The sequence below is a fragment of the Balaenoptera ricei genome, chromosome 11 (genome assembly GCF_028023285.1).
Source record: "Balaenoptera ricei isolate mBalRic1 chromosome 11, mBalRic1.hap2, whole genome shotgun sequence".
Lineage (NCBI taxonomy): Eukaryota > Metazoa > Chordata > Mammalia > Artiodactyla > Balaenopteridae > Balaenoptera > Balaenoptera ricei.
The window spans coordinates 33,008,469-33,033,949 of record NC_082649.1 but is presented as its reverse complement, the minus strand read 5'-3'; the positions used below and the strand labels follow the sequence as shown (position 1 = coordinate 33,033,949).

Genomic DNA, 25,481 nt, shown 5'->3' with positions numbered 1-25,481 from the left:
ATCCAGTTCATCTTCCTTATTTATAGAAAAGAAGCACACAACAGTTTAAACATTAGATTAATTTTTCTAATAATATTTTGCTCAGACTAATATTCAGTTGAATTTACATTTCCCAATTACATGCCACCTGAGGTTATCATGACACGAACTAGAGACATCCCAGACGGCAGGGGTGAGATGTCCTTTAGATCATCCACACAGTGGACAGCGAATGTTGACAGTAGATGTGGGGTTGGTGCTTGGCCCTGACTGGGTGCTCAGTGTCCCTGCAGACCCCACACAGGAACTGATACTCAGGGTCATAATCCTTGCAGGCGTGACATCGCATTACTGAGGATAGAAACTGTTGGGGGTAGAGACTGCGTTTCAGGCTCAGCTTTGGATCTGAGCACCATGAACACAGGAGTTCCAGGAGCGAGAAAGCAGCTGCTATCAATCAGCTCAGCTGGGATCAATCATCCCTCCTGAATGGCATCAGCAGGCTTGTAGACTTTAAAGGGTACTCTTTGCAGTTCTCCCAATGTGATAGGAGAATAATGTTTTTTTTTTTTTTTTTTAAATGATGGCTCTAATCTTTATTATCCTTCCTTTGCTTTTTTTTTTTTTTTTTTTTTTTTTTTTTAATTTATTTATTTATTTTTGGCTGTGTTGGGTCTTCGTTTCTATGCGAGGGCTTTCACTAGGTGCAGTGAGCGGGGGCCACTCTTCATCGCGGTGCGCAGGCCTCTCACTGTCGCGGCCTCTCTTGTTGCGGAGCACAGGCTCCAGGTGCGCAGGCTCAGTGGTTGTGGCTCACGGGCCCAGTTGCTCCGCGGCATGTGGGATCTTCCCAGACCAGGGCTCGAACCCGTGTCCCCTGCATTGGCAGGCAGATTCTCAACCACTGCACCACCAGGGAAGCCCCTGAGAATAATGTTTTTAAACTTTTGTTTTGTAAGCTAAACCGAAGGTGATGCGGGAGACTCATTAACAGACTTGGTTGGCCCTTTAAGTGATCTATTAAAGCTTTTATCATGAAATTAATTTTTCCATCTTGGCAATGTTTTTTTCACAGGCTCAGAAAAAAAGTTTGAATCAGACTTCCCCCATTTCTGCTTCCAAGACTGCAGATGGCCTGAGGCAAGCGCCCATCCCAGGCCTCTTGAGCACCGCACTGCCAGGTCAGGAGCCTCTGTTGTGAGCTCTCCTTAGTCCGTCCCCGTCCTCCTAGCACCCAGGGAACACTCTTCGTGCATCCCTCATCCTGCATCTCTTCCACTCAGCCTCACCTCCGCTCTGATCCTTCCTTCTTTCCGTATCCTTTCCATCCAAATAATGTACCATGTTGCATCTGTAGTATCTTATATACTAATGAGGAAAAGAAAAGCACTTCTATTTAAATTACAACACATTAAATTATGTGAAAAAAATGTGCTGCTTAGAAACAATGAAACCTAGTATTATATGGCACATGCGACTTTGTAACTATCCTGTATTTGTATATTTAGAATCTCCCCCCCAACTCCCCCTGACCCAGACAAAAACAAAAAATTTCGTGGGCCATGTCTTCCATTTCTTCTAAAGCTTTGAACACCCGCACTGCTCAATAGGTACTAGAAAAGATGACAGCATGAACACTCCTAGCCAGTCCCCTATTTGGGCCTCCCTTTCTTAAGTTGTGAGTATTTGGGGGTTCGGTAGTACTGACAGATCACTGGCTTGAGGCCTATTCCTTAGACCTTAGATAATTTGAAACTGTAGCATTGACAGCTTTTATGTATTACCATTTATTTATGTGTTTATTTCTATTTATTACCTAAATAAGCTTTAATAATCCTTACCTCTGTCTTTAGAGCTTTGGTAGATAAATGTACTTCCTGCTCTCCTTCCTCACAGCCAGTACCCATGATAAACAAATCCCTTTCAGAATGTTCAGTAATCTGTGTACATTGGACTCTAGGGGTTACACAGTGGGCCTGATTTACTGTTTCTGTTGAACGTTGTCTCATGTGTTCATTCTAATAGGACAGGATTCTGGAAGCAAAGTTATACCAGTGCCCTTAGGAACCACACAACCACAGCAGGAAAAAGTCGTTGGATCATCTCCTGGCCAGCCAGCTGTGCAGGTAGAAAACAGTTTGCACAGCTTCTTCTCAATGTTCAGCATGATTGACAGAAAATGTGGTCACATCACCTTCTGCTTGCTAGTGGCTGTCTGGCATCATCTGCACAGTCAGCCTCGTCGCCCTGTGTGCCCACAGAAGTGCTCACTGAAGACCTTCCCCGAGAGCCATGCCTTGTAATGTTAATGTTTATAGGATGAATGTGTCTGTTCTATTTCTCACATATTTACAGTTCTTCCATTTCCTCATGAATTAATAGTATACCAGCAGCCAACACATCGTAGGCACTCAAAAAATGTAGTTTACTGTTGAATGATAATGATTATTATCCTATCAAAAGTGGATCTGTTCCTCTTATTTATACTAGAGATTTTTTTTTCCTGCAGGAGTATATGAAGTAGTCAGTCGCTATGGTCTTTTAACCGATACTGGTCTGAAAAGGAAGAAAAAAAATTCTGTTTTCAGTTTTCTAAGGCCTTAGTCTCTTCTCCATCAAACTTATAATAGCTTAATGAAATCTGTGGTAGTCTGGGCCTGCCTGGAATACTCAGTGAAGGATCTTGGTTCAGTTCTCAGGTTCTGATGTAAGGCGTATTTGTTCCTTACCGTGATCTAAGAAATGCCCTACTAGGTCACACGCCTGGACTGTATGTGACAGGAGCTCAGACGTGTTTGCTCCCTTATTTACCACTGAGAGGATGAATTAAGGACCGTCTACCGAATTTTCAGATGTTTATGGAGTTGTTACTTAAAATATATTTCTTCAAAAATATAATGAAGCTTTGTAGAGGGAGTTGGGAATTCTGGCTTTAAGGTACAAGCTAAGTCCTTCCAAGGAACTGATAGTACAGCTTTCTATAATCTTGACACAGTGCAACTTTGCTACATGGGTCTATGGATTTCCTTGTTTCATTTTTCAACACTGGCAAATTACAGCATGCTTCGAGTCTGCTCTTGATAAGGATTTGAAAATATTGGAAACATAGTGACCTTTATGTATAACTGTATTTTGCTTATTTTTTCTACAAAAGGGAATAATAAGAGGTGTGTTTTGTCTTTAGGTGGATAGTCACTCGGGAGGACAAAAGAGGCCTGCTGCAAAACAGCTAACTAAAGGAGCTTTGTGAGTTACCTTCGGAAATGACCCATTTTGAACATTTTTCTAGGTTCCTAACCTTCAACAAATATACAACAACAGTCAGGTTATGATACTACATATTTTCTAAAGTATACTTTGGAAATCTTTCCCTATAGTTTATTTCTGTTAGGAGATATATATATATCTCAAATGTAGTTTGAGCCTACCGGTCACCCTTTTGTTCATAAGGAGAATAGTTCTTTGTCTTTTTAGCAACCACATACCCTTTGATTGGCCTAAGGGTCTCTGAGGAGAAGCAAGGTTTAATAAAGTCCTATGTCCAACCAAGCCACGCAGTTGGTGCTCACACTGCTGAAGTGAACTGCCTTTCTTTCAGTCCTTGTAGTGAGTTCCTTCTTGCCACAGGATCAGCTGACAAGACTGTTGCCTTGTGGGAGCTGAGAAATCTGAAACTTAAGTTGCATTCCTTTGAATCACATAAGGATGAAATATTCCAGGTTCAGTGGTCGCCTTACAATGAGACTATTTTGGCTTCCAGTGGTACTGATCACAGACTGAATGTCTGGGATTTAAGTAAAATTGGAGAGGAACAATCCCTGGAAGATGCAGAAGATGGGCCATCAGAGTTGTTGTTTATTCATGGTGGTCACACTGCCAAGATATCTGATTTCTCCTCAAATCCCAGTGAACCTTGGGTGATTTGTTCTGTATCAGAAGACAATATCATGCAAGCTTGTCAAATGGCAGAGAACATTTATAATGTTGAAGACCCTGATGGGAGCGTGGATCCAGAAGGACAAGGATCCTAGAGAATGTCTGCACTTCTTGTGATTTTAGATTCCCCTTTTCTTCCTCTCAACCCTGAGATTGATTTAACACTGGTTTTGAGACACAGACTTTGTTTGGTTATCCGTCTATAATAAGTTCTATCAATGATGTTATTAGTCCAAAAAATAAAAAAAATAAACTACTATGTTCAGAACAGAAATACTACCATAAGCTTAGCTGGCCAATGGTCAGGCATTGCCAAGGTCTGTGTGAGCGCCCACACTTGAATGGCTGGTGGGAACACCATGCTTTTGAGGCCAGGGTCATAGTTTGAGTCCCCTGTGTTGATGGTTAGACTAAACTCTAAACCCACCGTGATGTATGAAGTATAAAACTGAGGGAAAAAAAGACCTGCTATACTATGGATAATAACATTCCTGTGTCTCTCATTGTCTTTGCATGCAAATAACCATCATGATTAGATTTCTTAACATGACTCGACACTGCCGTTGGCAATTTCTCTTTAACAGCATTCTCCAGCAGTTACAGAGGGACCAAACCCACACGGTGACACCTGATAAAAGTCAGTTCCGATCACTCAGTGACGCAGTGCAAAGGCTGCTCTCCTACCATGTGTGCCAGGGCTCCATGCCCACGGAGGAAGACCTAAAGAAAGGTAAGCAGGCTGGACCCCCAGAGTGCCGCCTTGACACCAGACACCCTCCTAGGGACGCCCTCCTGGGGACTCACGCCACAGGAGAACCAGAGCCTCGTCACCCCCAGATGGTAGCCAGGTTACTGTTTTTCATTGCAGACCTACCTTCTTCCCAATTTACTTGATTTCCCAGTCCATGTTTAGGGTTGTGACTTATTCTTCTCAACCTTCTGTGGAGGGATACCCAAATGTCCGAATATTTTATGGACACATTTGAGGGCAGTGAATCCAGAGCACTGTTTGGACTCTGGCTGCAGACAGGATGGCGCTGGACGAGGTGCTCTGCACGGTGATTCAGGCACAGTCCTTGCGTTTAGACAGAATGCATACATACCCTGAGCTGCTACTATCACTTTTATGAATTAGATAGATACTGTAGCTCCCAAAAAGCATTCTTTGAGGTTCCAAAGTGAGTCCAGGGCAGGGTCTCTGAGGGGAGTGCAGCAGTCAATCCACTGTGAGCTTCCCTGGGAGGACCAGGGAAGAGCGTCCACATCCAGCATTAAACAGGGATGTGGAGGCTCTGAGAAGAGTGAAGTGGAAAATGTGAGACCTTTGGAGACAGACAGACAAAGGACAGAGCCACAGGACCATGACCTGCGAGATGCCATGGACGAGTTGGTGTCGTTACATGAAACTGGTCTGCCCACCCCGGACAGTAGGACTTCATTGTCTCAGCAGTTTCAGTTTTTCATGCTGTTGGAAGGAAGTGGAGGCTTAGGTCACCTAAACTAGTAGATCATTCTCTGTTCATTGATATTTGCTGCTGGTCTGTGTTACGTGGTTTTCTTTTATAAATGATCTTAATCAACGGCATTATGTTTTTGGTTTCCTAATTAGAGTGAAAATAAGCTAGTATTAAAATGAGTTTCTGTGATCACATTCCAGTGAACAGTGAGGGACAGGAGTGCAGAAGGATGATGTTTAACCAAGGAAGAACTAAACTAAAAAGAGAAAATGGAGGAATAATTCATTTCAGTCCTAAGGAAAAAAGGACCTAGTGGGTGAATTGCACTCTCTTACTTTTTTTTTTTTCTCTCTCTCTCTTTTTAAAGTTGACAATGAATTTGAAACAGTTGCCACTCAGCTCCTAAAAAGGACCCAAGCTATGCTTAACAAGTACAGATGCCTGCTCCTGGAAGATGCCATGGTAAAGTTCCACTACCAAGCATGTTTGTTTCTTAAACTCCACAGGTCACAGCTACTAATTCAGAGAGAAAAACTTCAAGAAATTACATTTTCCCAACATAGTTTAAAAGGCACAGATACTTAAAATTGTAGAAAAACTTACCTTTGACTGAATCTTCTACTAACAGCAGCTATATTTGCTATGCTTTCCATGGTTGATGACACTCAATCAGTGCTATTGATTTCCTGGTTCCAAATGAGGAACTAGGGCTTTGGTTACGTAATTTGCCCAACATCATACAGCCAGTAAGTTTGCAATGTAATTAGCAGAACTAGAATACAGACCAGGACCACCTGACCCCCATCCACACTCCGATGCTGTCCACTGCCTCTCACCAACCAGAAGACGTGGGAGAGGACCAGCAACACTTCTGCTGAATATTGTTCAGAATAATATCTGAAAAGATGAGGTGGTGACAGATGTTAAAATTAGTTTTGTCTTGGGAATTCCCTGGCGGTCCAGTGGTTAGGACTGTGTGCTCTCACTGCCGAGGGCTCGGGTTTTCGCCCCGGTCAGGGAACTAAGATCCTGCAAGCCACGTGGTGCAGCCAAATAAAAAAAAAGTTAGTTTTGTCTTGTTTTCAATTGAGAGATCACTAGCATGTCATAAAAATCATGCTTAACAGGGAGATCAGCTCGATGCTTTGTGACCACCTAGAGGGGTGGGATAGGGAGGGTGGGAGGGAGGTTCAAGAGGGAGGGGATATGGGGATATATGTATACATATAGCTGATTCACTTCGTAGTACAGCAGAAACTAACACAACATTGTAAAGCAATTATACTCCAATAAAGATGTAAAATAAATAAATAAATAAATATGAATCTTTTGTCATATATTACAATAATAATTTCCCCCCAAAATTAATTTTAAAACGTACAAACTGATGGATTTTAGTATATTCACAAGGCTGCACAAGCATCACCACTCGCTAATTCCAGAGCATTTTCAGTACCCCAAATAGAAACTAAAATTAGTTGTTTTTTTTTTCCCTTTGGCCGCACCTCATGGCTTGTGGGATCTTAGTTCCCCGACCAGGGACTGAACCCCGGCCCACAGCAGTGAAAGCACTGAGTCCTAACCAGTGGACCACCGAGGAACTCCCCTAAAATTAATTTTAAAGCACCAGATAATTAGAGAAAGGAGTAAGGTATCTCAGAAAATGATGGAAAGACCAAACCTATCTGAGATTTTAGAAGCAGTTCTAAAATCATACAGACTTTAATAAATTGGTCTCTTACAAGTGGCTTTTAATTTGAGATCAGCTTTGAAAATGTACCTTGAGATATTAGCTGAACTACATTATACACATATGCAATATAGTATAAATATGTATGTGTGTGTGTTTGTGTTTACTAAAGCGTATATATTTACAGGCATACCTCAGAAACATTGTGGGTTCAGTTCTAGACCACCTCAATAAAGTGAATATCGCAATAAATTGATTCACATGAACTTTTTCGTTTTCTGGTGCAAATAAAAGTTATGTTTACACTATACTGCAGTCTATTAAGTGTGCAGTAACGTTGTGTCTAAAACAACAATGTGCATACCTTAATTTAAAAATACTTCATTGCTAAAAAATGCTAACCATCATCTGAGCCTCCAGTGAGTTGTAATCTTTTTGCTGGTGGAGGGTTTGAAATATTGGGAGAATTACCAAAACGTGACACAGAGACATGAAGTGAGCAAATGTTGTTGGAAAAGTGGTGCCAATAGACTTTCTCGATGCAGGGTTGCTACAACCTTCAATTTGTAAAAAAACGCAATACCTGCAAAGTGCAATGAAATGAGATATGCCTATACTTATGTATATTAAAACTGTGCCACCAAAGTCTGAAATAGTTGTTCTTATATTGACGATCATTTCTGAAACAAAACTCTGAGATATCAAAAAGACTAACTATCATTTGTGAGAAAAGGACCATTTGGACAGACTTGGACAAATGGACTAATTACTTGGACAAATTATATCTGCCATGAATTTTTATGTTAAATAAGACCCAGAAATATAATTTAAGATTTGATTCTGTACAGGAAAAAATAATTCTAAGGAAAGCCTTAATACAAAACATAATTATAGGGAATTCCCTGGAGGTCCAATGGTTAGGTCTCTTGTGCTTTCACTGCCCAGGGCACGGGTTCAGTCCCTGGTTGGGGAACTAAGATCCCGCAAGCCATGCAGCACGGCCAAAAACAAAACACAACACAATTATAGCATAGCAGAATATAAAGTAAAAGGTCATCCTAATGAAAAGATTTCCCACGTATTAAGCAGAGGAGGAAATAAGAAAAGTACAGAACAGTGTGTATAGTTGCTGCCATTTGTGTGCAAAAATAAAGAACGAAGAACGTAAATTTGTGTGTGTGCATAAAATATCTCTGGAAGAGTTTACTAAACTGCTTGGCACGAGGGTTCCTGCAGGGAGGGCCCTGGGTGGGTGGGGAAGGCAGTGCACAGGGGAGGCGAAGAAGGAAGGCTGACTTTCCACATCCCCTTTAGTACCTTCTGAAGTTTGTACCAATGTGGTAAATTACCTTTCCCCAAAAAACACGATTCAAAAAAGTATGTCAAGGATAAACATATTCTCCTTTCTGATTGCTTCCTTTGTCCCCAAAACACAGCGAGCTGTTTGCACTTGTTAAAGGGCATCTGAAATGACTAGGCTCTCTCATTTTCAGCGGATCAATCCCTCCGCTGAGATGGTGATGATCGACAGAATGTTCAACCAAGAGGAAAGAGCTTCTCTGTCCCGGGACAAGCGTCTGGCACTTGTAGACCCCGGTAAGAAACGCCAGAGTAAAAGCAGAGGAGAGCTACCGCCAGGGTTCAGGGACTATGGCTTTGCAGAGACTGTCTGAAGTGACCTTGGAGTATGAAACCTGAAGGTAGATCCTGAATTCTGGGGAGAAAAAAATCCAGAGTTGAGAGCAGGATATGAATACTCTGAAAAGGTTGTTCTGCAAAATCCAAACTGGAATTTTACATTCAGTTAAGTGATTCTTCTTCCCCCTTGTAAACTCAAACTTCTCAATCTTTCCCTAGTTTTTGAGAACTAAAGTAAGTCAGAAGCCTTCCCAGAAGCAACTAAACCTCAGCAAATGATTGAGTTTTCTTACTATGTGCAGTGCATTGTTGGGGGGGAATCAGTGAAACATGGTCCCTGCCCACAGGCTCTAGTAGATTGTAGTGCTCCTTGTTGGTACTCTTCCCGCACCCCATCAGCTTCCTGCCATTTGCATCTGTGCTAGACTCGACCCACATTCTGCCTTTTAAAAATGAATTATCTATACTTCTTTCTGGGGTCTAAAATTTTTAAAGTCGAATAACATAATAATTTGTGGAATATCAATTTTTACCCATACTTTTACCATCCTAGAAAAGGAATGTTTTTATTTCTCCAAGTTTTCTTCCAGTTATGGTTCCCATTTGCATACATCACTTAAAATATAATTATAATCATATGTCATGTGCTAGATATGATTTTGTTATTCTAATTTTCTTCCATTTAACACATCTGAAGTTTTTATCCTGTTGCTATAGTCTTCAAAATAATATTTAATAAATTTTTAACATGCTAATTTGATAATTTGGCTAATCCATTCCCCTCCTATTGGAATATTATTTTCCTCTGGCTTTACTTCTATCTTTCTAACATCTTTTCTGATACCTAAATATTAAGGTTCAGCCTTGTGTTTGATGTGGCGTAAGAAATTTTCAAAGAGAATACATGATCCTTATACTCAGTGTAAAGGGAGAGTCCTAAAGAATTGCTGTATACCTAGGAGAATCCTCAGATCTTTCAAAAAAAAAGAGAATAATGTGAGATATATTTCTGCCCCTTTTTCTTAGAACCTGAAATCCCCTATTGCCATTTGGTGAATTGGGCTTTGGGGATAAACCCTCCTCTTTTGTCACAGCCCCTCAGGCCTGGTGTCATGTGGGCAGGGGCATGCTCTGTTCTCCTCTGTATTGTACCTGCACAGTGTTTGTTGGGTGGAATCACCTTTTTTGATTTCAAGGCTGTATCCCCTAGATCTCATATTTTGGGATTTAGTGAACAAATTCATGCTTGTGGCTTTATAAGTATCATCAAAGCTCTATTTCACTTTCATTACTTCCAGAGTGAACACTTTCTTTGCCCTTGCATAACAGCAACGTGCTTCCCTCCCTCCATACCCTCAACCCCTTAAATCCTCACTAACATTTCTCTCGCCATCCTTGGCTCTTGAAGCCTGGCACAGGTCAGCACTCACCCTCAGACCCGGTTCCTCCATACCCCACTGTCCTTCCAAGCAGATACCATTTAAGGTGCATGTTGACCGTTCGTTTTGTGTTCCTGGCAAAGTGCCACTAGTTATGCCAGGTCCCCTGCCACGTGTTTAGAGGGACTGAAGTGCCATCACCCACAGACAAGTGGTTGTGTCCTCCCCAGCCCCCTGCCAGAGCCTCTGTTCAGGGCCTTCTGCTCCAAGGAAGAAACGAGGCTGATACTAACATCTGATTTCTGTTTTCAGACTGTTTCAAAGCAGTCATTAATACAAAACTGATCATAAACTACAGTAAGAGACCAAGACAAAGTGGAGCTTTTTGCCCATTGGGTTTTCCCATCTGTCATCCAGCAACTCCTTTTTCAAAGAGGTTTAAGCTCCTCTGGAAGCTGCAGCCCCGCAGCCTCAGTTCCTTTTAAAGGACGCCCCCCAAGTACTGTGCTTCTGCACATTCCTGGACATGAACAGCTGACTCGGTGTGGTGGGGTAGGGTGGGGTGGGTTTGCACCTGACCCACTGAGGGGCTACTGTCTAGTCCTGTCTCATTCTTTCATTAATGTTCTTTTTGTTCCCATTTCCAGAGGGCTTTCAGGCTGATTTCTGTTGTTCCTTCAAACTTGATAAAGCTGCTCATGAGACACAGTTTGGCAGGAGTGACCAGCATGGCAGTAAAACAACCAGTTCTGTGCATCTGACGGCCAAGGCCCAGAGCAGAGACAGAGCCAAACCAGGCATGGCAGAACCAACGAATCATGACCAATTTCATCTAGTGCCTAATCACATCGTGGTCTCCGCAGAAGGAAACATTGCTAAAAAAACCGAATGCCTCGGCAGAGCACTGAAATTTGACAAAATGGGCTCAGTTCAGTACCGGAGTGCGTCTGAAGAGAAGACCAGCCGGAAAGACTCCGTGAAAGGCAGTGAGTGCTCTCCCGGCCCTGAAGGGCATCGGAAAAACTCGTCCAGACCAGATCACGGTCCTGAGAGCAAACTCTCAAGCCTCCTAGTAGATTCGCACCTGGAGATGACGTGTAATAGCTCCTTCCAGGACAAGACTCTGCGGAATTCTCCAAAGAATGAAGTTTTACACACAGACATCATGAAAGGGTCAGCCGAGCCCCAGCCTGATCTCCAGCTCACTAAGAGTTTAGAAACAACATTTAAGAACATCTTGGAACTCAAAAAGGCGGGGCGGCAGCCCCAGAGTGACCCCACGGTTAGCGGCTCTGTTGAGTTAGATTTCCCCAACTTTTCTCCAATGGCTTCGCAGGAAAACTGCCTGGAAAAGTTCATCCCGGACCACAGTGAAGGCATTGTAGAAACTGACTCCATTTTAGAAGCAGCTGTAAATAGTATCCTAGAGTGTTAATAGCCGCAGTCCTCCCCCACCTGCCCCCGAGACCCCGCCCCGGACAAGTTACATTCTTTCCTGGCAAAAGCAATGGAAATGGTCTCCTGTCTCCAGCCTGCTTGATCTTTCATCACAGTTTATTCTTTCTAATCTCAATCCCATTCTTTGTTTAAGAGCAATACTCGTCGTGGTTACAGGGAGATCCTTTAGTAAAACTGATCCTTGTTAGAAAGCAGTCTGTTAGGCCCTACACATTTCAAGTGTTTTGAAAGTGCTTATAGTCATTCTTTTGTTTGTTTTTGTTTATTTGTTTTATTTTTTTTAAACACTGTAACTCAATGAGATCACAGTACACTAGGCCCTGGGTAAAATTCTGACAATCATAAGTCATTTGAAAAGAACAGACTTATTAAAGAAAATCAAACAGGACTGATAGAAGATACTTTTTAAAGAATATCCCACTGCATCTCCAAATTTTGGCTTTGGGGGGGTCTTGGGGTGTCATGGGCCGGGAGACCACATGGCTCTCCCCTTGGCCGTCTCTGAGCAGTTAGTCCTGGCTGCTCTGCCAGGACCCACGGCCCTGGCGTGAGCACCTGTAGCGCACAAGCAGGGCTTCCTGTTCATCGTTCAAGTGCTTTTCTGATGCTCCCGGAGCAAAACCTCACCTCTTCAGCATATCCGCGTTGAGTTTCATCTAGGGAATACTTTGTTTTGAGTTGCGACAGCACGACTTGAGATAATCTCACCAGGCGAAATAAAAGAAAATGGAAACCAGTTAAGTGGCACAGTGTACAGGGGAGGCCGGGATAGAGCCATGAGGAATATAATATGTATATATGTAAAAGCATATATATATTAACTATTGAGAAAAAACAAGCATTTTGCATTCTATAATTGGATCTAGGCAGCATACGATGTATGTTTTTGTTGGTTGCTGGGTTTTGTTCCATTTAACCTCTCTTTGCACCCCTCCCACAACAAATAGGCAAGCATCAAAAGTATTTTCATTTGAAAACTATGTTGTAATTTTTCAGTTTAAACGTTAAGGGGACTTTGGCCTTGTTTCTGCTTCTTGTTGTCTGAGAACAGTAGTCACCCCTGGCAGCAATCATTACCAAAACACAGACAAACCAAAGGTAACCAGCCAGCCCACCACTGAGAGGAAAGATCTGAGACCCGGGATTCCCACTTGAGAGCCAAAGGACATTCCCTGCCATAGTTTGTGTTTGGCCCATGTTCATGTTCGTGAACGTGACTTATTGCTTTATTTATTTATATTTCTTTTCAGGGCGCTTTCCCCAGTTTCCTTTCTTGTATACCTGCCCCAGGTCATCCTGTTTCTGTTGGCACTTTCATTCTCAATGTCATTGTAACCATCAGTATCTCCTAGCATTGGGAAAGCTACATATGGTATTTTGTATGTACCCTCTTACATACATGTGTGCATGCGTGTGTCTGGGCTGTTCAGATCCAGAGGTCATTTTGGTGACAGTGTGTACACACTCACCCTCCCTGTTATGTGCACGGGCTCTCATTTATTCTGTCCATCTCTCTGGCTTTAGAGGCGCACCCACTGGTCTTCACTCTAACATGTTGCCAAGATCCACTTCTGGCCATCCCCAGAATGGGGATGACCCCACTGTCATCATGTTGGGCATTTCTCTTCCAGGTTGGCCTGCAATGGAAAGGAAGGCTTCTGATTACTAGAAAACACAGTAACAGAAGACCTAGACTCTCCCTGCCCCTTAGTCCCCCCAAACAAAGAAACCCTGTGAGACAGCCAGTCTTCACAAAAACAAAATACCTTCTCCCCACTCCCACCCCTGAGCCAATACAAATTGGAAAATCTGGGCCATTTTACGGTTACCATGTTTTCCTTATTTGTGCCAATGTCCAAGTTGCAGATTTCCCCTTCTTCCTGTATTGTAACATATTAGAAAGATAAGTTGGTATTGCCAGTTGGAACTTTCTGTTTGGGTAGCCCTGGGGTAACACCCTGCCCTGAACCCCATGATTTCATAGGCTCTTCTCTTAGGGCTCATGCTCCCCTAATTCCTAGCAAGACTTAAAGATGGTCCCTCCTGATCAAATTCTTCTCATTGTGGAAATTTATACCTAGAAGCCTTCACGGAGGCTACTAACGAGTTACATTAATTACTGAATCAGTGGAATTCTTAAGAGACAAGATAAGCTCCATGTACATTTGTCACCTCTCTTTCTTCCCTACCCTGCCCTGCTACCCCAGTCCCAACTTTTCGCTATACCATCTTAAAGGGTTTTTTAAGCCTTGACACTTGTCTAGAAAACTGGAGAGCCTAATTTACCAAAATTAAACTTGTAAATTTTTGTGTCCTTGTATGTAAGTTTACTTTTCATGGAGGAAAGATTCTAGATAATGACAAATGACGATTACGAAATGTATTTTACTCCTGTGATTAGGTCATAACTCGCATGTCGAGGCCCCTCTGGTGGAGGGTGAGAGCTCAGCCTCGGATGGCCAACATTCAGTTGTTCAGATTCATTAGTCAAAGTTAAGTTTTAGAGCTACTCATACTCAGTAACAAAAATCATTTTCTTTCTTTTTTTTTTTTTTTTCTGTTGTTGTTGTGGAAAAGTGTGAATTTGTTATTAAGCATTTGATTTTCTGTGTCCGTAAGTACTGCCTAAAGATAAAGCAAATTTTAAACTGGCAATTACGAAAAAGAACTATTTTAGCGCTGAAGAATTTAGCAGACTTTGTTAGATTAGGGAGGCCTTACAGACTGACTTGACTTAAAGAGGACGCGTCACTCACTGTCAGTGTGGTGTGGGCTTTATTTGCTTAAATACCTTCATTTGTATAGTATGTCTCACTTGAAATTGCTTTGTATACATTTTGTAAAAATATTTATAAAATGTTTTGTAAAAAAAAGTATAACAAATTGCAGTTTATTTTGTTATGTTGGATAAATACTGTTAAAAGAAACCAGTCAGTAACTATATTGTTAATCCATGGTTAGGAAATGTTTAGTTGGAGATTACAAAATGAAACAACCATTGCAATACAGCCAAAGATTTGGGAAAATGTGCAACTGTGATTGTCTTGATTTTGCAAAGAGGAATGACTGCTTTTCCCAGAAGAAAAGGGTAAGTAAATGTCCAGTGGGAGTTCTGTTATTAAATACCATTACCAAAGAATACCCCTGCCAGTGAGGGGGTAGGATTTTAATTGATCAGCCTTTCTAAACAGTTACAAATTAAACAAAATTGGTCAAGGAGAAAGTTTAGTCGTGAACATCTCTGGCCTCCCTCCCTGCTCCCTTCACATGGGCCCTTAACTAAGGAAGGAAAAATGAGGTCATTTAAAAGTTAGATAAATATGCCTCAATCTGCAGGAAGTTTTCTTTAATCGTTACATTTCTTTTGTTTCTGCAGGAAGGAGAAGGCTAAGGGATAGGTAAAAAATGAAAAAAAAAACTATTTTACATTAAACTTGTTCCAGAATTAACATGTTTCTCTTTGGATTCACACGTTTGACCAAATTGTAACCTTATCTGTAAAATCAGCCCCACTAAGCCCTTTTGAGTTCCTGCCCTCACAAGTGTGACTCAACCCAAATTGTTAGGGAAACTAACAGAGGGGAAACTTCCTGGGGTAAGGGTATAAGACTCCTTAAATTTTCCTTTGGGGCCTAGAATTTATACTTAGACTCCCCTACTTTACGGTTTAATTGCTCTCCACCACCACCACTAGGTAGTAGCAGTCAGGATATCAGGATTCTTCAGTAATCGATATATAAAGTGGAAGTTGTCCTCATATAACTAACAGAAGTTAGAATAATTATGGCTAGAATAATTACATCAGTGGATGGATCCCTTAATGTCTTTTACAGTGGTGTCCTGCTGTCAAGCTTCTCTCCTTGCTAAGGACAAGTGTGTCCAACATGACGCTCTTGCCCCTCTTCAGGCCATTTGCGATGGGTGTGCCCCATGAATAAAGAGTTAGAAGGATCATCTCTGGCTGCTTGATTAGGATTGGAGTCTGTGTGTTCCGCAGAGGCACGCCCAGAGGAAAGACCAGGCACCTTCTCCTAGGATGGTTAAAGCCCTCAGGCCTGTGTACAGGAGGCCATGTCCCAGGAGAGGGGCCCTAGCACTGCCTGGTGTGGAGAGAGTAGCCAGGGTTTTACTGGGGGGAAAGGAATGGGAAAAGAAAAACTCCAGTGTCTGGGGGCACTGAAACAGCATTGCTCAGGCAGGACTCGAACTCTGCTGTCCTCAGGGGGGCTGAGCCCTGGATCTGGGCTCTGGCTCTGCTTCAGCCTTCGTGCTCTGAGACGGAGGATTCCTGGGTGTCTGGCATTAAGCACTAAACTATTGAGCAGTTTACAGGCGCTGTGCTAGACACTAGGAGTCTACAGATCATTCAGGTATGATTTCTACTCTCAGGGAGCTCAGTCTAGAGAGGAAACAAGCACATAACTAACTACATTTCAAGAGAGAAGAAACTGGGGCTAAAATTCTTCCAGATTGCCACTTGGTAGAGAGCTGCGACCTATATTCTCGTGCCCCGCTTATTTCCATGGTTCTTAGTGAAATTTCCTGAGGTATGTTTGAGAAAAAAAAGTATGACACTTTTTGCAGGAATGAAGATAGAGGAATTTTATAGTGTTAACTACGTGGAGAAAACTGGTTCAGCGGACACAAATTGTAGAAGCACATTTGCAGTATAAAGTGGATTCTGTAATGTAAACAGCCTGTATGTACACTGCTGCAGGTAAAAGGCCTGTATGAGTCCCTCATCTATATTCCTTTTAGGCATGTGCTGGAGCCTGGCCTTTGAAAACACTTTCAAAGGTGAGATCCTTAGGGAAAAATCGTGTCTGTGAAGGTCAAGGAAAGCAGTACAATGGGGGGTGGGAGGCGGGCGGGTGCAGAAGGTGCCTTTGGCAGCAGAATCTGGAAACAGGTCCCAGGACTTCACCTAACCCATCATCAGACACCTTTGTGCAAGTTACTATCAGCCTCAGCTTCCTTGCCGATAAACTAGGAAGACTTGTCCCGACCCTCCACTTCTTAGGGTGTAAAATGAAGTCTTACTGAAGAAGTGTGGAAGGTAGGAAAAGCTAATGTTCCATTATCCCCGAAATAATTCAGAAGAGGTTTGGGTTTTTCCATTTTGCATTTATTCTTACCTACTGCACACTGTCTCCTTCCTACCCTAGCTCTCCTGTGTCTACCCTCGACCCTCAGAAGGCTGCTGCCCTCCACCTATTCTCTCCTTTTTCCTTCTCATTTTTGCTCCCTTTGCTCGTTTTTCATCAGGATAAAAAGCTGTTGTCCATGTTGTCTTCCCTAACTCCAGGCTCATCTGGCTGCTCTTTCCCACCTACCTCCTGGTAACCCATGTCACTCTCTGAGGAAGCAACAAGGAAAACTTGAAGCAAAACGAAGTCAACTGCAAGAAGAGTCATAATCCAAGAAAGAGGTTTGGGGCAGATGGGAAATTGCAAATTGAGCTCCCTTTTGGGTGTGTGGGGTGTGGTGGTTTTGCCTTACCGAGAAGGCGTGGATTCCAAATAATCCCAAAATGCAGACAATACTGAAATAACTTATTGTGGGATACGTTAGGAAAGGGATCCTGGAGTCAATTCAGAGAACCACAAAATGTTGGTCCTGAAAGGAGTCTTTAAAAAAAAAGTATAGTCAAGTGGTTTCTAAAACAGGCAAATCACAAGAACCTAATTACCCAGAGAGCACTTTCTTAAACTAATACGTAAGTGATAAACAAAGGCAAAGCACAACTGTAAGTCTTCCTCCCATTCCAGGCCCCACTCCCATTTCCCAAAAATAACCCCCATCAACTCTTTCTTGTACATCCTTCCAAAACTGTTACATACAAGTACATCTATAGCCAAGAAACAAAAGCAACAAAACAACTGGGAACTATTCTCTTACACCCTATTCTGTATCTTGCGTTTTCAAATGTAACCAAATATCTGGGAGTTTTATAGTCAGGATTCTTTGGTTTTAAGCATCAGAAACCAATCTGCTTGGTTAACCAGCATAAAGGAGTTTTATAGGAAGGATAAAAATTAAAGGGAAGATTGAAGAACTTAAAGGCTTGAGAGGGACTTCCCTGGTGGTCCAGTGGGTAAGACTCCAAGCTCTCAATACAGGGTACCCGGGTTTGATCCCTGGTCAGGGAACTAGATCCTGCATGCATGCTGCAACTAAAGATCCCACATGCCACAACGAAGATCCTGCGTGCCGCATCTAAGACCCAGCACAGCCTAAATAAATAAATAAATATTAAAAAAAAACAAAGGCTTGAGAAAGATAGGAATAAGAAAACTCCAAGAGGTCTTAGCAGGTGGAAATTCTTAAAAGTCTCCTCCTTTTCTTCCATCATCACTCTGCTGAAGATTCAAAACCTGGAAGAGAGGGTCTTATGGAGAAGTGGGAGGAGTTGAAAAGATCTTCCAGAGATCCCTTCAGTTTATGTATTGGGAGGGCAAGTGTGTTTGGATTAGATACCCCACCCTCCAAAGACTGTATGCAATGAGGGAGCGATCAGTCCACAAGAGAAATGGGGATGGATGTCAGTGGGCAAAAAAATAAAAAATACTCCCCATCGAGATTTCGGGACATAAAGACCTACCTCACTGCGTATAATTGCATAGTCTTCCATAAATTGCGTAACCATTCCCTAATGATGGACAACTGAAATGGTCAAGAAAAAAGAGAACAGAGGCCTATGAGGACAGGCTAAAAAGAATAAGATTCTTGAGGCTGTAAATGGCCCTGCCCCATTCTCATTCAGGAATGTCAGTTAAAAATCTCATGTCTTGCCCAGGGCCCAGGGCATATGCTCAATGGTCAGTAAGCATGTTTTCAGTTAGTGAACATGTTTGGGTTCAAGAGGACTCCGTCTCTCTTCTCTCTGGATCAGTCTGGTGGAACGATGGCTTTCACGCTGAGAATAAGTGCTCTTCTAGCACCATCTGCTGGCATTGGAAAGCCTTTCCTGAATTCCCGCCTCCGAGTCTTTCAGCCAGGAGTATTGTATTGTTAATGCCTCTGAAATACCTTCAGTACCACAGAACCTACCTTTTATCTGTAGACAGGGGAAGTTACAAAATGTTTACTTTTTTTGTTTCTTGTTTACTATTTAATGGACACTTTACAGTTTGCCAACCTTTCTGTTTTTGCCTTTCCACAAAGTAAGACACATGGTGAGGTGCTGAAAGAGTGAGCAAAAATGAGGCTCACGCCATAGCCTGTGACTCTGAAGACTATGTAGACCTTTGACATTTATTCATCAGCTACTGAGCTCTGCGCAAGGCACTGTCTTTCTGGTTGAACTAATTACATAGCACATACCAATACGATGCCTTGAGCTTAAGATGGTTAACAAGCCCCTGCAGGTGCCCATTGTTGTGAGAGGTGCTGTAGAAGATTCAGAGAAGTATGTGACAAGTTCTCGGCCTCCAGAGAAGCCAGTCTAATCAGGAAAACAAGCCAAACCATACAGGATAAAGTCTGTGGATATGCCTGTAAGCACTGTCAAAAAATGACATTAAAAAAAAAAAAAAAAAAAAAAAAATGACATTGCCTTAGACCTTAAGAGAAATATACATACTGTGCTAGACATTTGGCAATGTCTGGAAACATTTTTGTTGTCACCACTGGGGTGGGGATGCTACTGGCATGCAGTGGGTATAAGCCTGGGATGCCGCTAGACATCCTACAATGCACAGGACAGCCTCCATTACAAAGAATTGTCTCGCCCCAAATGCCAAGTGCCGAGACTGAAAAACCTGTGCTAGACTCTTAGGATCAGTGATGAGCAAGGCAGGCATGAACTCTGCTCTCCTAGTATCATGGCGAAGAAATGTTAAAAATATAACAACTTGCTGAAGGAATTCAGGATAGAGCCTACTCAAGAGCCCTGCTGGTCACAGACATGAAGCATCCCCATCACTTTGAAGCATGTTTAAAGTGCAGAATATCGACCCCCGCCCCCTCTTGAATAAAAAATGTGCATTTTAACAAGATGCTCAGGTTACGCCTATGCACATTAATGCTTGAGACGCGCTGCTCTAGAGGTTTCAGAAAAGACAGGACGGGACTCACATTGTTTTATGAAGACCGGAAAAGAAGGAAGCATATGGCAGGTGGTAAGAGCTGTATGAGGGAAGGTCCTGATTTGGTAAGTTGAAATTTCAGTTTTCGGTTCAGCACCAATAATAATTAACAAAGTGTTAACTGCTTACTGCCAGACTTTGTGCTAAACGCTTTATATGGAGTAGTTCATATAACTCGCCTAAGGCTATGGCAAGATCCATCATTATGTCCATTTAATGGGTAAAGGAAACTAAGGGACAGAGGGATTAAAGAACCCTCAGGGACCCACTGACGGAGCCAGGCCGACAGAATCAGAGTTGCCTTTTTTCACCGTCCTAAGTAGTCCATATACACCTCCACCCACACGTGGGAGCCAAAACCATAACCCGAGCTGTCCCCACCCAGCCAAGAAAACGTGCAGCCCAGCGAGCGGAAACTGGAGGAGCAGCTCCCACCCCCCACCGGAAGTCGGTGCATTGTCGGAAGCGTTTCGTTGTTTGTTTACACCCCGGTCTCCAGCATTATGAGAGTACAGCTGGAATAAAAAGGGCTGTGTTTTGAAGATAACATGGCTCTAAAAAGCTTCGAAGCGGTGCGAAGGAAGCTTTGTGCAACTTTTGGCGGGAATCGGGGTTAGCAAAACCTCAGCTGTTCACGGCCACTAAAACGGCCCGGGCCGCCCCTCCATGAGCTAGAGTAGACGTCTCTATGGTCGAGTAAACAGAGAAGTTTCTCTCTTCCCCACGCGGTGGGGCTGCGCATGAGCAGTAGCCGCAGAGTTGGAAAGATGGCGGAGGAAGAGTAAGTCTTGGGGGCTGCGAGTCTCTGGCTTGGCGTCTCGAGCATCCGGTGCCATCCACAGTGTTTATTTCTCGGTGGCGGAAAATAAGGATAATTGTGGACTGAAGGGAGAGAAGAGGAAAGACTTCAGATTACAGAGGGAGGAGTAAGGAGCCGTAGGGGTTGGCTGGGCGGGCGGAGGGGGCTGCAGTCGAGTTCGGGTTACCTCAAGGGGAGAGGATTGACTTTTAGGCAGCGGGGCTGGAGAGTGGGTTCCTCCAGCCTGGCGTAAGTGTTACCCCTACAGATGGGTCTGCACCCGTCCCAGCCCCACGGGGCGGAATCTCATTGCTGATGGTGTCTATAAAGCTGTGGATGTAAAAGCTCCGTTGACGTATATGAGGACCAGTGGCTAAGGGGTTCATGACTTCTTAAAAGGTTTTGGAGACGAGGGAATGTGAGGGGTCCATTTTGAAGACTGGAGCCAGAAACCACAGATTTCAGAGGCGCCTCAGTCCTTAGGAATTTGAAGACAGTAATGTTTCCCGAAGCCCAGGATATCTTCTGGAAATCCACTGAAGATTTGTTTACTTAATACTATCGTTCGTCTCCATTTTCTGTGTCAGGCCAAGAAAAAAGATCCCTTTGGTTCCAGAAAATCTCCTGAAGAAGAGGAAGGCTTATCAGGCCCTGAAAGCCACCCAGGCAAAGCAGGCGCTTTTGCAAAGGAAGGAGGTAATGGTGGGGAACCAGGTGAAGGGAATTAGAATTTGTATTTGATGAGTTTTATCCAGCATGTGTTGAACTAGATTTGGTACTGACAGTCTCTTCTCCCATCGGTTGGATTATACAACGTATAGGGTTCTTGTCTTTGCTTAGCAAATATGTATCACTTTCCGCGAACAAAATACTGGCTTAAAGTTAAGGAAAATGTGAATGGCGGGTTCCAGGTTCATACCAAGTGACTTGAGAGACCAAACATGCTTGTGTACCTGAAAGAAAACTTTTTTAATATACCAAACGATTTTTGCTATTTGCTAAATGTTTTTGGAGAAATACGTATTTCAGAGGCAGGTAACAAAACAAGTGTGAGCTTTATGATGCCTGACACAGTGTTAGGTTCCATAAACACTTGTTGGTAAACATTGGCTGACAGCATGTAAATTAATTGGGTTATTGTTTATTTAGCAGGGACTTTTCTCAATAAGTTCCCAAGTTTTCTCAACTCCACCTTCACTCGGGTATTTTGATTTTTCCACTATATAAGAATAGAGGATGTTTGTCTGCGCCCTTTTCCAGAACATAGGGGGAAATAAGCTTTATCAGTAGTGACTAATGAATTACTGTTGTGGAAGTAAAGATGACTAGAGGCATAAAATGGTGATGGTTTGCCTTCTCTGTAGCAGAGGAAAGGAAAAGAGATCAAGTTTAAGCGACTAGAATGGTTCCTACATGATTCCTGGCGGCAACTACGTGACAGGGTGCGACTCAGACGACTAGAAGTGAAACCTCATGGCTTGGAAGTGCCAGATAAACATTCCTTGGCCTTTGTTTTACGCATCGAAAGGTAGGGAACTTGCTGGATTTCATGAGGCTGGGGCAAACTATTGGTTCAGCTTTAGGCCCTTTTTAGGGAGATGAGATAGTAGGCCTTAAGCCATTAATGCAAGTTGTGCTAGGAATTCAGGGGTGAGCAAAACATCGATTTTGTCTTCAAGATTAGGGCGACTGAGCTTAAGCAAACAGACATGAGAATACACTGACTGCTTTGAGGGTAAAGTGCTGGATGTGGGGACAAGGGGCCCTCAGTGTGGTGTGTCGTGGTTTGGGACACTGAAGCAGGAACTTGAAGGTGAGACCTGCAAACATGAAAGGGTTGAGGGAAGGCTTTCCAGGCACAGATGGAAAAAGTCCTGAAGTGGGGGATCAAGGCATCTTTTAGGAACTGAACCAGGGTCGAGTGGATGGAGCATATTCAGTGCTGGGGAGAGTACAGAAAGCTTTTTCCACGTTTAGTGATACCTTACCTATTCCTATCAGCACATAAAGCTCTGCCTCTGTTTCCCTACCTAGGCACCCAAATCAGTAACCTGTGGGTTTTAAATATGTATGAGCCTCCTACCACTGCCGTAATCTCTTTCCTGGACTATCACATCAGCTTTTTAGCTGGGTTTACCGGACTCTGGTGTCATGCTCTACTCTCTGTTTTATATGCTCCCTCAGTGATTGTCAAACAAATCTGATCATGTCTCCTTTATTTAAAATCTTCCGTAGTTTGGTTTTTTATGGTTTTTTTTTTTTTTGGCCCTGCTGCGTGATTTGTAGGATCTTAGTTCCCCGACCAGGACTGAACCCAGACCCACAGCAGTGAGAGCTCGGAGTCCTAACCACTGGACCACCAGGGAAGTCCTTAAAATCTTCCATAGCTTTTAATGCTCACAGAAGCAAGCCCGGCTTCCTTAGCTTGATGTGTTCAACCCCCCACACACAAATTCAGGGACCGTTTCTGTTCCCTTAGCACCTCAGGCATTGCTCCACATAGCATGGAAATGATCTGTTTACATAGCTGCTTCCCACTCAATTGCACTTTGTAAGTCACAGTCTGTGTCCTACCCTCTGGGTGCCCAGTAGTGGCAGACATTTCATGGGTGCTTGCTGGACAGAGCCTGACTTCCTCTGGTGTTCATTTCAGGATTAATGGGGTGAGTTTACTGGTGCAGAGGACCATTGCAAGACTTCGCCTGAAAAAGATTTTCAGTGGTGTCTTTATGCAAGTAACTCCTCAAACCATAAAAACGCTTCGTATAGTGGAACCTTATGTGACCTGGGGGTGAGTACGGATTTTTGTGTGAATTCACATGTTTGAGAAGGTTGAGAACATTAGGAGGCACAGGGTACTGTCCTCCAGTGCTCATGTTGCCGTGTCCAGGGGACATTTTGCTGCAACCACAGTCATCAGGAATCAACTGCCAGCCTTAAGATTCTCAGAACATGGGGCGGGTAGAGCAGGGGTTCTCAGAGCAGCTGATAATGGTCTGAACAGGGCTGTGGCAGGGCTTGGTCAGTTGTAGGCTAAGGCTGAGTAAGACGAGTAGAGGACAGATTAATTCTTGGAATCTTGAAGCAGAGCTAGGTAGTATTCCTTCAAACAGTAAAACCCGAAAAAGGCTTGGATTTCATTTCAAACTCTTGAATAGGGTCACTTAAGGCCAAAGTCCTAGACTATAAGCCAGGACGTATTTTTGCCTGGAAAATAAATATTTTTATTTGGTGAGCGTTTGTATGCATAAATTTTAATTTCTAATTACATAGGGCCACTTGGGTTTTTCACCTCCTTCAGGTGAATTTCCGAGCATCCCAGCTGCAGCATGTTGCAGGACGCTTTGGGGAGGGGGGTTGGGAGAATCCTTAGCCAGGCTGCTGGACTGCGTGGCCAGTGTAATGCAGTGTGCCCCGTGGCCGTGAGGGGGTGGCTGAGGTTGTATTTTACTCTGCCACACGTAGATTTCCAAATTTGAAGTCAGTTCGGGAACTCATCTTGAAACGTGGACAAGCCAAGGTCAAGAATAAAATCATCCCTTTGACAGACAACACAGTGATTGAGGAGCACCTGGGTGAGTGAACACCTTAGGAGCCGGAGCAGAAAGGGTCCCAAGAAACTGCCAGAGTGCCGAGCTCTGGCATATAAGAGCCTCACTGTGTGTGCTGGGAAAATGTTGAATAAAGGAATCTGAACCTTATGTTTCTTAGGGAAGTTTGGTGTCATTTGCTTGGAAGACCTCATTCACGAAATTGCCTTTCCGGGGAAGAATTTTCAGGTGATCTCAGGGTTCTTGCGCCCTTTTCAACTCTCAGTGGCCCGTCACGCTACCAAGAATAGAGTGGGCTTCCTCAAGGAAGTGGGCTCACCTGGCTATCGAGGTGAACGCATCAATCAGCTCATCCGGCAGCTGAACTAAACCCAGGTAAGGCAGGGCTGAAAACTGCCCTTGGGCTGACTTTGGATGGGCTATGCCTTGCCTCTTAAAAGATCTTTTTGCATTTACGAGGGTATGAGAATAACTCGGGGTAGGGGAGCTGGTATTCCCAAGTCTAATGGATGGAGATACTTGGAACAGTGAATGCCTGGTTAGGGCATGGGGCTTTGTGTACCCCAAGAGCTACAGGATAGAAAACACTGACTAACCAAAAAACCTGTGTTGCTGTGGTCATTTAGCTGGAGATGGAGAGAGAATAATATTGAAAACTAATTTCAAAAAGGACCTGAAGATCTAAATCGTCACTTCTGTTGAAGGAATGTTAATTCTTTGAAATTGCTCTTTATTGTGATTACTCTTAGGTGCCAAGCTGCATTTGAATTAATGAAGTTGTGTTCTTCTTCCTCAGCATATCTGAAAGCACAGTGCATTGGAAGCATATGTTTTTGTATTATGGAATTGTTACCCAGTATCTTCAAGCAAGATTATTTTCTGCTGTATCATCTTCAGAAACTGGAGGGGAAGGGTCAGGGAAAAGATGGTGATGTTCAGGGCAGGCACTTTTCATCCCACTTCAGTTCCAAGAAAAGTTCCTGTGTGTTTTCTGCAAAGACCGCTGTCCACCTCTGAAACCAGCAAAGGACTTGTGCCATGGAGGAGGGAGTCCTGTTTTATCACACCTATCCTGGGATTTAATGTTGGTGAACGAACGAATACCCACGTACCAATACAAGACAGCAGTGGACCAGGCCCAGGGGCATATTGAACCTGGGGTATCCAAGGGCCTTGTTTTGGAAAGAACTTGAAATAAATACAATTAGAAAGAAGCACACAAAAACAATGCCCTGTTGTCTGCTGTTGAGTCTGTGTTCTAACTTCCGTGACAGCTTAGTGAGCTCTCTGACTGGCTGGCTCTAGGTGTATCTGGTAGCTTCCTTATCATCTTTGCAACTGGCTTAGTGCTTTTCTCTAGCTCAGGATTTTAACCGACTCTTGGATCTATGCGAAGGGAAGGACCCTTTCCCCAGGAAAACATGCATACACTCCAGTTTTTTTCTTGGAAGTTTAGGGTGTTTGTAGATCTTTCTCAGGGACCCAGGCACCTTATGTGAAGAAGTCC

The 25,481-nt window shown here is 43.3% G+C and overlaps 2 protein-coding genes across 5 annotated transcripts in view; both read left to right on the top strand.

Annotated features, from left to right (window-relative positions):
- The window catches only part of BICRAL (BICRA like chromatin remodeling complex associated protein), a 105,945-nt gene extending 91,382 nt beyond the window's left edge, over window positions 1-14,563 (top strand). For all 4 annotated transcript variants that reach the window (XM_059938674.1, XM_059938672.1, XM_059938675.1 and 1 more), the window contains exons 6-12: window positions 1,055-1,160; window positions 2,005-2,105; window positions 3,164-3,225; window positions 4,500-4,645; window positions 5,740-5,834; window positions 8,556-8,658; window positions 10,727-14,563. In XM_059938674.1, the coding sequence (XP_059794657.1) occupies window positions 1,055-1,160; window positions 2,005-2,105; window positions 3,164-3,225; window positions 4,500-4,645; window positions 5,740-5,834; window positions 8,556-8,658; window positions 10,727-11,514 (1,401 nt within the window). In that variant the 3' untranslated portion in view covers window positions 11,515-14,563. The remainder of the gene's footprint in view (window positions 1-1,054; window positions 1,161-2,004; window positions 2,106-3,163; window positions 3,226-4,499; window positions 4,646-5,739; window positions 5,835-8,555; window positions 8,659-10,726) is intronic.
- Window positions 14,564-20,103: 5,540 nt separating this feature from the next.
- On the top strand, window positions 20,104-25,202 carry RPL7L1 (ribosomal protein L7 like 1). The gene is made up of 7 exons (XM_059938671.1): window positions 20,104-20,405; window positions 21,011-21,119; window positions 21,788-21,951; window positions 23,077-23,214; window positions 23,889-23,998; window positions 24,135-24,349; window positions 24,771-25,202. The coding sequence occupies exons 1-6, from the start codon at window positions 20,365-20,367 to the stop codon at window positions 24,341-24,343; spliced, it is 771 nt and encodes a 256-aa protein (XP_059794654.1). The 5' UTR covers window positions 20,104-20,364; the 3' UTR covers window positions 24,344-24,349; window positions 24,771-25,202.
- Window positions 25,203-25,481: the final 279 nt, after the last annotated feature.